This window comes from Hylobates moloch, unplaced genomic scaffold (assembly GCF_009828535.3).
Source record: "Hylobates moloch isolate HMO894 unplaced genomic scaffold, HMol_V3 SCAFFOLD_19, whole genome shotgun sequence".
Taxonomy (NCBI): Eukaryota; Metazoa; Chordata; class Mammalia; order Primates; family Hylobatidae; genus Hylobates; species Hylobates moloch.
In genome coordinates this window covers 32,678,777-32,692,748 of record NW_026652294.1, presented here as the reverse complement: position 1 = coordinate 32,692,748, position 13,972 = coordinate 32,678,777, and the positions used below count along the sequence as shown (strand labels likewise).

Below are 13,972 nucleotides of genomic sequence, written 5' to 3'. Positions count from 1 at the left end.
AAAAAAAAAAAAAAAAAAAAAAAAGGTTTTTGTAGACATGGAGTCTCGCTATGTTGCCCAGGCTGGTCTCGAACTCCTGGGCTCAAGTCATCCTTCCGCATGGGCCTCCCAAGCGCCAGAAACTGAAGCAGTGTTCACTGAGTTATTCCTGCCTCCACAATCTTAATTTGATCTTGGTCCAACTCTTCTGTACCATGTACTCCACACCATCCTCATCTAACGAATTCCCTGCTCCTATTCATAGTGGGTCTAGGGAGGGAAAAAGGTTAAACATGAGGAGAAGAAAAAGATCAGTGTGAGGGGAAAGTTGAGGCGTGAAAACTGGAGCTCCCCTGTCCCTGACAACTATAACAGGGCCCAGTTCGTTTTTTTTTGTTTTTTGAGACAGAGTTGTGCTCTTGTTGCCCCGGGTGGAGTGCAATGGTGTGATCTCGGTTCACTGCACCCTCCCACTCTCTGGTTCAAGCGATTCTCCTGCCTCAGCCTCCAGAGTAGCTGGGATTACAGGCATGCACCACCGCGCCCAGCTAATCTTTGTATGTGTGTGTGGAATATAGTTCGGATATATATATATATATATATATATTTTTTTTTTGGACACAGTGGAGTGCAATGGGGGGATCTCGGCTCACTGTAACCTCCGCTTCCCGGGTTCAAGAGATTCTCCTGCCTCAGCCTCCTGAATAGCTGGGATGACAGGCATGCACCACCATGCCAAGCTAATTTTTTGTATTTTTAGTAGAGACGGGATTTCACCATATTGGCCAGGCTGGCCTCGAACTCCTGACCTTGTGATCCTCCCACCTTGGCCTCCCAAAGTGCTGGGATGACAGGAGTGAGCCACTGCGCCTGGCCAGGGCCCAGTTCGTTACCCTGAGTGTAAAAGTGTCTGAAAAAGGCCCATGACCAGGCTTGGCCGAGAAAACTAGGACGCGGGCTGGGCGCGGTGGCTCACTCCTGTAATCCCAGAGCTTTGGGAGGCCGAGGCGGGCGGATCATCTGAGGTCGGGAGTTCGAGACCAGCCTGTCCAACATGGCAAAACCCCGTCTCTATTAAAAATACAAAAGCTGGGGGTGGTGGCGGGGGCCTGAAATCCCAGCTACTCGAGAGGCTGAGGCAGGAGAATCACTTGAACCCGGGAGGCGGACGTTGTGGTGAGCCGACATCGCACCACTGCACTCCAGCCTGGGGAACAAGAGGGAAACTCCGTCTCAAAAAAAAAAAAAAAAAAGAGAAAAGAAAACCAGGGCGCGGTAGTGACAGCCGCAGATTTCAGGAAAGAAGACCTGCCATGACAGAAACCGTTACAGCCTCCGTCGTTCTTTTCCGCAGGTCGGGCCTCGGGCCCCGGTCTGGCCCAGGTCTCTCCTGGCTTTTTTCGGGAGCAGTCCCGGCCGGCCCCGCCTCAGCCCTTCTCGTTCCCCGGGGGCCGCTCCCTCTCGGCAGTCGCAGTTCCCGCCTCTGGGCTCCGGCGCCCGCTGAGCCGACGGAGGAGGGGCGCCTCGTGCGCTGGTTCCAGCCTCTTCGGGCGCCGAGTTCCAGGACCCGCCCCCCGCGCCAGTTGCCAGGGAGCGGTTGCCATAGAGCTGAGCAGTTGTCCGCGTGCGCAGGCGGAAGTCCCGGATTGAGGCGCCGCCATTTTTGCTGCCCGGACGCGGAGCGAGAGGCTGAGAGAGTCGGTGACACTATCCGCTTCCATCCGTCGCGCAGACCCTGCCGGAGCCGCTGCCGCTATGGATGATCGAGAGGATCTGGTGTACCAGGCGAAGCTGGCCGAGCAGGCTGAGCGATACGACGGTGAGTTGGGGGGGCAACGGGGGGCTGGAATTCTCGGACCCTCTGCCGCCGCCCACAGAGGCCGGGAACAGAAGACAAAATGGCGGCATCGTCAGCGAGCCTGGCCCGGGGACTTGGGTTCGGAAAGCAGGAAATGGCCTGGGAGCTCCTGGGGCGATGGGAGGCTCTGTGCCCTGGAATGTGACCCCTTCGCCGTCCTTAGCTGCAAACAACTCGCGGGCCGGGAGGCCGGGGCGACAGGGTGGAGGAGTTGGTTGTAAAATGGCGGCTGGGGGGAGGGCGAGTCCCGGGGCGGGGGAGGGGGAGGAGATGGCGGGTGCTGTCTCCGAACGAGCAACCCTCATGGGAGCTTCTGTGACGGCCTTGGGATGTGGAGAACAACTGGGTGGGGTGATGGGGGAAGCAGCACCCGCCACATGGGAGGGAGCGAAGACCGGGAGCTGTAGCGCGGGCGCCTTTCAGGGAAATATGGCGGGTGGGGGCGGTGGCTTTTCCCCTGAGGCCCCGTGTGGGGCGGCGGCCGTGGAGTCTCACAAAGGAGAACCCATGAGAGCGATGGGATTCCTCAGGCCTGAGGTGGGGGACAGTCCTGGATGATGGTGGGGGGAGAGGTGAGTGGGAATCACTGCAGTTCGTCTTGGGCGGTGGCAGGCTCCGTTGCTGCGATCGGGTTTCTTTCCCGTAGGCCGGCACCTCGTAGTGAGGGGTTTTGGGGCTTTTCCTTCTCGCCGCCTTCTGGGGAGGCCCAGAAAATCCTCACTCCCTCCTTTTCTTCAGACTTAAAACAGGAGACCTCGAAGTTCCTGTAACCTTTCTCTGGCTCCGTCACCCGTGGGTTCTGATGGATAGAACCAGGAGACCGGGAGGCCACGACTCTGAGAGTTCGAGCCTTTGTAGAGCCCGAGCCTCCGTCCACCCGTTTGTAAAAACGATGACTTTACAGTTTGTGCGCACTATCATGACAAATGGAAAGACCTGTTGAAATAAAGTTATTTCCAATAGTGTTCAGTAACTGTGTTTTGGTTGACTCTGCAGGCTCGGAATGCTGGTCTGTACTTCGTGGGGGATCTTAACCTATTCCAGGAGCTCGGCTGAGGCTGGGGTTTTTGAGTTATGAAGGTTGAAGATCCTGTTACTTTTCTTTTTTCCATTTTAAATAAATGGGTTTATGTAGAAATTTTAGTGGTTCCTCTTTGTTCGTTATTCTTTTGCCCCAGTGGGTTTTCCAGTCCTTTTTCAGAACTTTATCGAAATATCCATTGTGTTTGTCTGGTCATTATCAGGAAGTTCATTCTTAATCCTTCCTCCCAATCCACCTTTTGGACCACCTTTTGAAATACCCTCACATTTATAATTGTGCGATACTGTAGTGTTAAACGAAAAGTCATGTATGTGGGTCCTGTGGTTTTAATGCTTCTGCGTGGTAGGGTGGGGTGAGACATGGTTGGAATCAAGTATCTTTGGTCCTTAGGTTTTTTTCCTAATTAAGCTACCTATATTTCAAAATGTTATGTAGGGCCCTTGCTTTCCTCGAAATGCAGATTTAGTCATGTGAATAATCTCAGGACTAGTCCCCGTTATCATCAGAAATAAGGATTCAGGGATTTGAAACTAAGACAAGGCCTCCAGAACTCAAATTTAGGAAATATAGTGAACTAAATTTCGTCTTGTAAATTCTTAAATTGCTGTTTGTATTGAACAAGGTTCCTGTTGGAAGAGGGAGGGGGATAAGATGGGGAAGTACAGCTCAAGGTCAGCTTTGTCTTGATTTCAGTGTTTAAAAATCGAACAGATATAAATGTGCTTGTATTGGAAGTCTCCTCCTCCGCCCCCTCATCTCCAGATGTTCCCCCTCTTAATCTGTTAGTGTTCTTGGGAGGAAACAAATTATACTTGAATGCTTTCTATTTTGTGGGTATTGGGCCTTTAAGTAAACTTGCTGTGATAACTAGAAAGGATGTGAGGGAAGGTCTTTTTCTTCTTGAAAGCTCCTTTAAAAAACCAATTCGAAAGCTTACGATTGTAGTTTCCAAATAAAGTACAGGTTAGTGATAATTATATTTTCGATGTGAGTGGTGAGAATTTCTGACCAGAGCCGTTATTGGTTATTGAACATAGGACTTTGATACAGCCACATCATTACAGTTGTTAATGTTAGGTGTCCCCTTCAGGATCTGAAGGGGTGAGGAGCTATTCCTGTGATTGGGGCATAAGGTGGACTCAGTGGAAAGGAGAGGAGGAGGAGGAGGAGGAGACAGAAACCGGGAATTTCTACCTGTGTTCTCTACCTGTGTCCATTCCTTTATTGAGTGCAATATTTTTTTTGTTTCTGGTGACAAAGTTTTCCCGGAGTTCTGATCACCAAACAGAATTTAGCAGGTGTCGGGGGTGGAAGAAGGTAAGGCAGTGTATTGGCAGGATTTCTTTGTTGGGTACTTGTACCCAAATGCTGGCTTTCCAGCTGCCCTTTTATCTCTCTGTTACTGCAGTAGGCTTATTTTATTTTGCTTGCTGTGTTGAGTTAGTGCCTAAACTTCTTTGTATCCTCATTTAATTCTATCCTGGGGCGTTGGAATCAATTTATATGGATTATTTAACGATACGGGAGGAAGAGTTAAGCTGTGTTCAGGAAAACGACAGTTTTGGGTCACAGGAAATATTTAAGTTTGGGGCTAGGAGTTGAAGATTAAATCTAGCATCTCATCACTTTAACAAGCCAGTAGTCTAAGAATGGTTTTTATCTCCTTCGAAACCGTATTAAGCAAGTCCATTATCTCAGCATTTCTCAAACAGCTCTTACTGTTCCTTGTATGAATTAGTACAAGAAAGTGGGGAAGAAAGGCCGGGCGGGGTGGCTCACGCCTGTAATCCCAGCACCTTGGGAGGTTGAGGTGGGTGGATCACCTGAGGTCGGGAGTTCAAGACCAGCCTGGCCAACATGGTGAAACCCCGTCTCTACAAAAATAAAATTATCTGGGCATAGCTACTGAGGAGGTTGAGGTGGAAGAATCACTTGAACCCAGGAGGTGAAGATTGTAGTGAACCAAGATTGTGGCATTACACTACAGCCTGGGCAACAGAGCGAGACTCTTGTCTCCGAAAAAAAAAAAAAAGCGAGGCCGGGCGCAGTGGCTCATGCCTGTAATCCCAGTACTTTGGGAGGCCGAGGTGGGTGGATCACCTGAGGTCAGAAGTTCGAGACCAGCCTGACCAACATGGAGAAACCCCATTTCTACTAAAAATACAAAATTAGCTGGGGGTGGTGGGTGCCTGTAATCCCAGGTACTTGGGAGGCGGAGGCAGGAGAATCACTCGAACCCGGGAGGCCGAGGTTGCAGTGAGCCGAGATCGCGCCATTGCACTTCATCCTGGGCAACAACAACAATAAAAAACGGGGAATATAGAGGGGAAAAATGAATAGTTTACCCGTTTTGGGGAGCAGAGGGGTAACATAAACTACGTTTGGACTTGTGGGGCAGTTGTTGGTTTTGTCCTTTCCTAGTCTTTTCCCTGTCAAGATTGGCTCTGTGGAAGGTAGGATGAAGTTTTGATGGTCATGTTGGATTCACTAGGAATGCATCTGTTGAGTCATCTACTTGAGAGCTGTCTTTTTTTTTTTTTTATTTGAGATGGAGTCTCGCTCTGTCTCCCAGGCTGGAGTGAAGTGGCACAATCTCGGCCCACTGCAACCTCCGCCTCCCGGATTCAGGCGATTCTCCTGCCTCACCCTCCCGAGTAGCTGGGACTACAGGCATGTGCCACCATGCCAGGCTAATTTTGTATTTCTTTTTTAGTAGAGACACGGTTTCTCCATGTTGGTCAGGCTGGTCTTGAACTCCCGACCTCAGGTGATCCGCCCATCTCAGTCTCCCAAAGTGCTGACGTTACAGGCCTGAGCCACCGCGCCTGGCCGAGAGCTGTCTTTTTTTTTTTTTGAGACAGAGTCTTGCTCTTGTCACCCAGGCTGTAGTGCAATAGCACGATCTCGGCTCACTGCAACCTCCACCTCCTGGGTTCAAGCAATTCTCCTGCCCCAGCCTCCAAGAGTAGCTGGGATTACAGGCGCCCGCTACTATGCCCAGCTAATTTTGTATTTTTAGTAGAAATAGGGTTTCGCCATGTTGGCCAGGCTGATCTCGAACTCCTGACCTCAGGTGATCTGCCCGCCTTGGCCTCCCAAAGTGCTGGGGTTACAGGCATGAGCCACTGAGCCTGCTGAGAGCTGTTCTTTTAAAACACCAGATCTTCACCTCTAGCTAGCTTATTCTGTTAGTTGGTGAAGAATAGGGAAGGGAGCATGTGTAGAATGAACTTTTTACTACGGTCTTGTTAGGAAAAAGGTAGTAGTAAATTAACTTTGTTAATAAGTTTAGAAGCATTTAGATTAACTAGCAATTCTTTGACTGTAGGCCAGTAATTTTCCATTGCCATTTCAGTTAATGGACTAACTTTCTGGAGTAAAGTTTATTTTTCTCCTTTTTAAATGCACAGACAGAACTGAGTAATGTTGTGTTAAAAATCCCTTCTACGACTGGGCTCTGTCACCCAGGCTGGAGTGCAATGGCGTGGTCTTGGCTCACTGCAACCTCCGCCTCCCAGGTTCAAGCGATTCTCCTGGCTCAGCCTCCCAAGTAGCTGGGACTACAGGCGCCCACCACCACACCCGGCTAATTTTTTTTTTTTTTTTTTTTTTGAGACGGAGTCTCTCTGTCACCCAGGCTGGAGTGCAGTGGCGCAATCTCGGCTCACTGCAAGCTCCGCCTCCCGGGTTCATGCCATTCTCCTGCCTTAGCCTCTTCCCCAGTAGCTGGGACTACAGGCGCCCACCACCACGCCCGGCTAATTTTTTGTATTTTTAATAGAGACGAGGTTTCACCGTGGTCTCGATCTCCTGACCTCGTGATCCGCCCGCCTTGGCCTCCCAAAGTGCTGGGATTACAAGCGTGAGCCACCGCGCCCAGCCTTTTTGTATTTTTAATAGAGACGGGTTTCACCTTGTTAGCCAGGATGGCCTCAATCTCCTTACCTCGTGATCTGCCCACCTCAGCCTCCCAAAGTGCTAGGATTACAAGCGTGAGCCACCACGCCCGGCCATATCTTAGCAGTTTCAGAGGCTGAAGGAGGAGCTCCTGAGTCCAGGAGGTTGAGTCTGTGGTGAATTGTGATTGCACCAGTGCACTCCAGCCTGGGTAACAGCGAGACCCTGTCTCGAAAAATAAAGTGGGGAGAGGGAGGGATCTTGCCATGTTGCGCAGACTGGCCTTAAACTGAGCTCAAGCAATCCCACCTTGGCCTCCCAAGTAGTTGGGAGACTACAGGCTTGCACCAACGCACCCAACTTTGCATCCTATTTTGTGGCCAAGGGAGCTGTATGATTTTGCATGGAGGATGATGTCATCATAGTTATATTTCAGAAATATTAACAAATATTCCATAGCAATGATTAAAGAGGAGGATAACCAAAGGTAATAGATGGGAGCAATGAAAATAGAAAGGATAAATAGGAATAGCACTACAGAGGGAAGCCACAAGTAGTTGATCAGATTGCAGCTCTTTTTTTTATTTTTTTATTTTTTTGAGACGGAGTCTCGCTCTGTCGCCCAGGCTGGAGTGCAATGTCACAATCTCGGCTCACCACAACTTCTGTCTCCTGGGTTTGAGCGATTCTTCTGTCTCAGCCGCCTGAGTAGCTGGGATTACAGGTGTGCCAGACCTCGCCCAGCTAATTTTTGTATTTTTAGTAGAGACAGGGTTTCACCCTATTAGCCAGGCTGGTCTTGAACTTCTGACCTCAGGTGATCCTCCACGTCAGCCTCCCAAAGTCCTGGGATTAACCAGCGTGAGCCACCGCGCCAGGCACAGATTGGAGATCTTATAATAAAAATTGACTTTCCGTCTTTCCACCGAGAATATTAACAGAAAATGGGAATGCTAGGAACACTTGCTGACGGAATGCAGAGAAAGACAAAGTTCCTTTTAGCACATGTTGGTTCAGAGGATCAGGGATCCTCAGGTACCCAAGGATCACCCAGGTACAAATGACCACGAAGGAGTTGTAAAAGGGGACATGCATTCCAAATAGAAGGGAAGCTGTTGGCCAGGCACGGTGGCTCACGCCTGTAATCCCAGCACTTTGGGAGGCCAAGGTGGGTGGATAATGAGGTCAGGAGTTCGAGACCAGCCTGACCAGCATGGTGAAACCCTGTGTCTATTAAAAATACAAGCCAGGCGTGGTGGCTCATGCTTGTAATCCCAGCACTTTGGGAGGCCGAGGCGGGCGGATCACAAGGTCAGAAGATCGAGACGACGGTGAAACCCCATCTCTACTAAAAATACAAAAAATTAGCCGGGCGTGGTGGCGGGCACCTGTAGTCCCAGCTACTCGGAGAGGCTGAGGCAGGAGAATGGCGTGAACCCGGGAGGCGGAGCTTGCAGTGAGCCGAGATTGCGCCACTGCACTCCAGCCTGGGTGACAAAGCAAGACTCCGTCTCAAAAAAAAAAAAAAAAAAAAAGTAGCTGGGCACAGTGGCACGCGGCTGTAATCCCGGGCACGGTGGCACGCGGCTGTACTCCCAGCTACTCAGGAGGCCGAGGCCGGAGAATCACTTGAACCTGGGAGGCAGAGGTTGTGGTGAGCCGAGATTGCGCCACTGCACTCCAGCCTGGGTGACAGAGTGAGACTCCATATCAAAAAAAAGAAAAAAAAAGAATAAAAGGGGTGTCAGTCATATTAAATTCTGCAGAGACATAAGTAAGATTAGCACTGAGGGAAAGCCATTGGATATAGCGATTAGGTCATTAGTGACCTTCAAGAGGAGTTTCGAAATGGTGTTGGAAGCCAGATTGCATTTAGTTGAAGCTCAGGGAAGTCGAGAAAGTGGAACTGGTAAGTGTAGGGGTCTCCTGAGAGGAGCAGTGAAGACAGGTAATTTGAGAGCAATGAGTGGCCAATAGGGGTGGCCAAATTAAGGATTTGGTCCACACATTCACAAACCTACCTACAAAGATAGCTCTGCTGCCAGGTTGATTATAGGGGCTGCCGTGGCTACGCAGCTGTATGTGCTAGGGAAAGAAGCTACCGGTCCTCTCTTTCGCAAAGAAGCTTCTGCACAGTGTCTCCCCAGACGCGCCGAAGTCTCTCCAAAAGTGCCTCTTCCTGCGTAACTGCTGAGACGGCAGAAACCCTACACGTAGATTGCTGCTGTGACTGTACTGCCTGTTCTCTCAATACATGGAACTAACGGGCAGACATTGTTGATAGGGCAACAAAAATATACACAGAAACATTTCTGATGTAGCATTCGGGATTATAAACAGATATAAAACATCCTGGTGCTGCACAGAGGTGGCTGTCGTGACACGGTCCTGCGCTTTTCACTGCTGCCACGGCCATAGATATTTCACTTGCTATTGAAACTCCTTTGAAACAATCTCCAGGTCATAGGTCACAACCCCAAGTGTAAGTCTCCCTGACTGATTGAAAATTTGTTTTAATAAGAAACAAGAAGGCCGGGCACGGTGGCTCACGCTTGTAATCCCAGCACTTTGGGAGGCCGAGGAGGGCGGATCACGAGGTCAGGAGATCGAGACCACAGTGAAACCCTGTCTCTACTAAAAATACAAAAAAATTGGCCAGGCGTGGTGGCGGGCGCCTGTGGTCCCAGCTACTCAGAGAGGCTGAGGCAGGAGAATGGCGTGAACCCGGGAGGCGGAGCTTGCAGTGAGCCCAGGTTGCACCACTGCACTCCAGCCTGGGCGACAGAGCGAAACCTCGTCTCTACTAAAAAAAAAAAAGCCAGGCACTGTGGCTCACGCTTGTAATCCCAGCACTTTAGGAGGCCAAGGCAGGCGGATCACGAGGTCAGGAGATCGAGACCGCGGTGAAACCCCATCTCTACTAAAAATACAAAAGAAAAATTAGCCGGGCGCAGTGGCAGGCGCCTGTAGTCCCAGCTACTTGGGAGGCTGAGGCAGGAGAATGGCATGAACCCGGGAGGCGGAGCTTGCAGTGAGCCGAGATCACACCACTGCACTTCAGCCTGGGCGTCAGAGTGAGACTCCTTCTCAAAAAAAATAAAAATAAATAAATAAATAAATAAAATACAAAAGTTAGCTGGGCGTGGTGGTGGCACGTGCCTGTAATCCCAGCTACTCAGGAGGCTAAGGCAGGAGAATCACTTGAACCCGGCAGAGGTTGCAGTGAGCCGAGATAGTGCCCCTGCACTCCAGCCTGAGTGACAGAGTGAGACTCCGTCAAAAAAAAAAAAAAAAGCCAGGTGCAGTGGCTCACCCCTGTAATCCCAGCACTTTGGGAGGCCAAGGTGGGCGGATCACCTGAGGTCAGGAGTTCAAGACCAGGCTGGTCAACATGGTGAGACCCCCGTCTCTACTAAAAATACAAAAAATTAGACGGGCATGGTGGCGTGCACTTGTAATCTCAGCTACTCGGGAGGCTGAGGCAGGAGAATCGCTTGAACCTGGGAGGTAGAGGCTGCAGAAAGCCGAGATTGTGGCACTGCACTCCAGCCTGGGAAACAGAGTAAGACTCCGTCCCCACCTACTGCCCCCTACCGCCCCCCCACCCCCAAAAATCCTTAACTCTCTCAACCATTTGAGAAAACAAGTCAAACTTCTTAAAAATCTGAATGGAAAGTTAATCCTTCTACTAAACCGAATCGGACTCAAGGGTTATTTGTGGTCATTTTCTTCCTGAGTATTCCAAAACAGAATTTTAAAGTATTTTTTGTTTCAGTGTCTTTTCTGATTCCATAAAAATTGTAAAAAGATTTAGACTTTGATCTACCTCTTTTTCCTGTACTTAGTGTTTTAGGTGATTGATCTCTCCAGCGTCTTAATTTCCACCTCAGCTTTCACTGGAGCTTCACCTCTTTGGTTCTACTGCAGCCAAACGTGTTTACAAGGGAGTATCCTCGTAAATCGAGAGGAGAAATCTCCCATTCTGATAGAGTAGGGGATTACTTCCCCACCCCCAATATTTTTATTTTTGTTTTTTAATCTTTGTGTTATTCTAACTTTAGTATACATGCTGCCAAAGTGAGCACAACCCTGCCCTAAATAATTGAGACCGAAGGGAAAAGTACTTTTTGCAGTCAAAATTGTAGAATCTTGGTAAAAGATTGTCTTGTTTTTCTTTTTAACCTAGCAGAAGCTGATTTGGAAGGAAGTCTTAAAGTTCCATAGAAGGTTACACAATTCATGTTTTCCTCTTTTTTTTTTTTCTTTTGAGACGGAGTCTCACTCTGTTGCCCAGACTGGAGTATAGTGGCGCGATCTTTGCTCACTGCAGCCTCTGCCTCCTTGGTTCAAGCGATTCTCCTGCCTCAGCCTCCTGAGTAGCTAGGATTACAGGCACCTGCCACCATGCCTGGCTAATTTTTGTTTTTTCTTCAGTACAGACGGGGGTTTCACCATGTTGGCCAGGCTGATCTCAAACTCCTGGCCTCAGGTGATCCACCCGCCTTGGCCTCCCAAAGAGCTGGGATTACAGGCGTGGCTGGCTCATGTAGTTACTTTTAGAGTGAGGAGAGGTGCCTCTGTTTAGGCTGGTATATGAAGAGTAAAAGTTGTCCTTGAGTGTCAAGATTATTGTCTTTTGAAAAGCCTTAATCAAAGTATTAAAATATTAAAAAACAAGTTCCCAAACTTATTTGACAAATACTTATTGAATGCCAACTATGTACCAGGCACTGTTCTAGACATTTTAGACACTTGGGATTCATCAGTGAACAAAATAGACAAAAGATCTTTTCAAGTACTTTATAATTCTAGTGAATGTATAATTGCTTTTGGAGTTATTCTGTTCCTGTGTGTAATTAAGAGTTAGTTTGAATTAGTTAGCACCAATGGTGTCTGGTATATCCAGGGTACTGTATCAGGTGCTGGGTGTCCCATATTAAAGACTGTAGAAAGCTCAGTGTTTTCTTCACTGACTACTAGTGTAAAATGGTACTAACAAATTGAAAAACCTCTTTAAAGTGTTTCATTGTGATGATAAAACCCTGTAATAATAATACCATCTACTGTTTTTTTTTTTTGTTGTTGTTTTTTTGAGACAGAGTCTCGCTCTGTCACCCAGGCTGGAGTGCAGTGGCATGATCTCGGCTCACTGCAAGCTCTGCCTCCCGGGTTCACGCCATTCTCCTGCCTCAGCCTCTCCGAGTAGCTGGGACTACAGGCGCCCGCCACCACGCCCGGCTAATTTTTTGTATTTTTAGTAGAGACAGGGTTTCACTGTGGTCTCGATCTCCTGACCTCGTGATCTGCCCGCTTCGGCCTCCCAAAGTGCTGGGATTACAAGCGTGAGCCACCGCGCCCGGCCTCATCTACTGTTTATTGGCTGTTTCTCTCACTTGTCATCCAAACAACCATGCAAAGTACTACCCATTTTACAGATAAGGATCAAGTACTTGAGGAAAAGTGACAACACATTTGAAACGTCACTGGTATTCTGCCAAGGCTGGTGCCCTGCAAAGCTGGTACTCCTTCGACTTTGGTATTTCTTGTAGGCTGGTGCCCTCCAAAGCTGGTACTCCTTCCACTTCGATATTTCTTGTGTGTAAACGTCAGTCCAAACTGCTTGAGGCTTTCTTTTCTTTTTTTCCCCCTTTTTTGTGGAGACCGGGTCTCTCTGTGTTGCCCAGGCTGGTCTCTCAGCTGGGCTTAAGCAGTCGTCCTGCCTTGGCCTCCTAAAGTGCTGGGATTATAGCAGTCTTTTGGCTTAGCTTCTCTCTGAATAGTGTTATCTTTAATGTATGAAGAAGACAATGGAATATAGGTTGAGTGTATTTTCCAGGTAACAGATAATGGAACTAGCATTGGAATAGGAGTCATTAAATTTAGGAGCAGGTCATCTCCATCCTCCCTTTTCCTTTCTTCCCTCCTTCCCCCACCCTCTGAAAAATCTACATTGTTTTTAACTCTTTGATACATGGCAGGGGTCCCCAGTGCCCAGGTCATGCACCCGTACTGGTCTGTGGAAAACTTGTCTTCCACCAAACTGGTCCCTGGTGCCACAAAGGTTGGGGACCACTGATAGATGGGACTAGAGCTTTATAAATGCCTGGATAAGAAGCTCTGGGAACTTAGTAAATTGCAGTATGGTGTTGTACTTTTTCTTTGTGTACATTTTCAGTAGATGACTTTTCAGGCATGTAGTTGGGAGGCCTGGGGGACTGATCACAGGGGACCTTGGTGTTTTCCTCTAGACCAGTTGCTGGCAGATTTTCATCTTCTCAACAATTAATAACTGTACATCATTAACATGGTCTTAATGTCTTTTTCTTTATCTTATTGCTGCAGATTTCTTCTTAACTTTTACGTTTTCTGGTTTCAGAATGCTGCCAACATTTCTTTATTCATTTTATCTTTACTTTTTTTTTTTTTTTTTTTTGAGACAGAGTCTTGCCCTGTCACCCTGGCTGGAGTGCAATAGAGGGTGAGCTCTTCAGCCAAGGAGTTGCAGGCTGTAGTGTGTTATGGTCATGCCTGTGAATAGCCACTGCAAGCCAGCCAGGGCAGCATAGGGAGACTCCTCTAAAAAGAAAAAACAAACCTGAAACTGATTTAAAAAAAAATTTCTTTGGGAGGCCAAGGCAGGTGGATCATCTGAGGTCAGGAGTTCAGGACCAACCTGACCAACATGGAGAAACCCGTCTCTACTAAAAATACAAAAAAAAATTAGCTGAGCTTGGTGGCGCATGCCTGTAATCCCAGCTACTCCTGGGAGGCGGAGGCAGGAGAATCTCTTGAACCTGGGAGGCGGAGTTTGCAGTGAGCCCAGATTGCGCCATTGCACTCCAGCCTGAGCAACAAGAGAAACTCTAGGCTGGGCTCAGTGGCTCACTCCTGTAATCCCAGCACTTTGGGAGGCTGAAGCGGGTGGGTCATAAGGTCAGGAGTTCAAGACCAGCCTGGTGAAACCCTGTCTCTACTCAAAATACAAAAATCAGCTGGGTGTGGTGGCACGCACCTGTAATCCCAGCTACTTGGGAGGCTGAGGCAGGAGAATCGCTTGAACCCGGGAGGCGGAGATTGTGGTAAGCCGAGATCATGCCACTGCACTCCAGCCTGAGTGATAGTGCGAGACTCCATCTCAAAAACAAAACAAAACAAAACAAAAAAACAGAAACACTGTCTCCGTCTCAAAAAAAAAA

The 13,972-nt window shown here is 48.6% G+C and overlaps 1 protein-coding gene across 1 annotated transcript; it reads left to right on the top strand.

Annotated features, from left to right (window-relative positions):
- Positions 1–1,411: 1,411 nt before the first annotated feature.
- Positions 1,412–2,395, top strand: LOC116458286 (uncharacterized). Its single transcript, XM_032137872.2, has one exon. It carries the CDS (start codon positions 1,739–1,741, stop codon positions 2,393–2,395), a length of 657 nt encoding a protein of 218 aa, XP_031993763.1. The 5' UTR covers positions 1,412–1,738.
- The last annotated feature ends 11,577 nt before the right edge of the window (positions 2,396–13,972 follow it).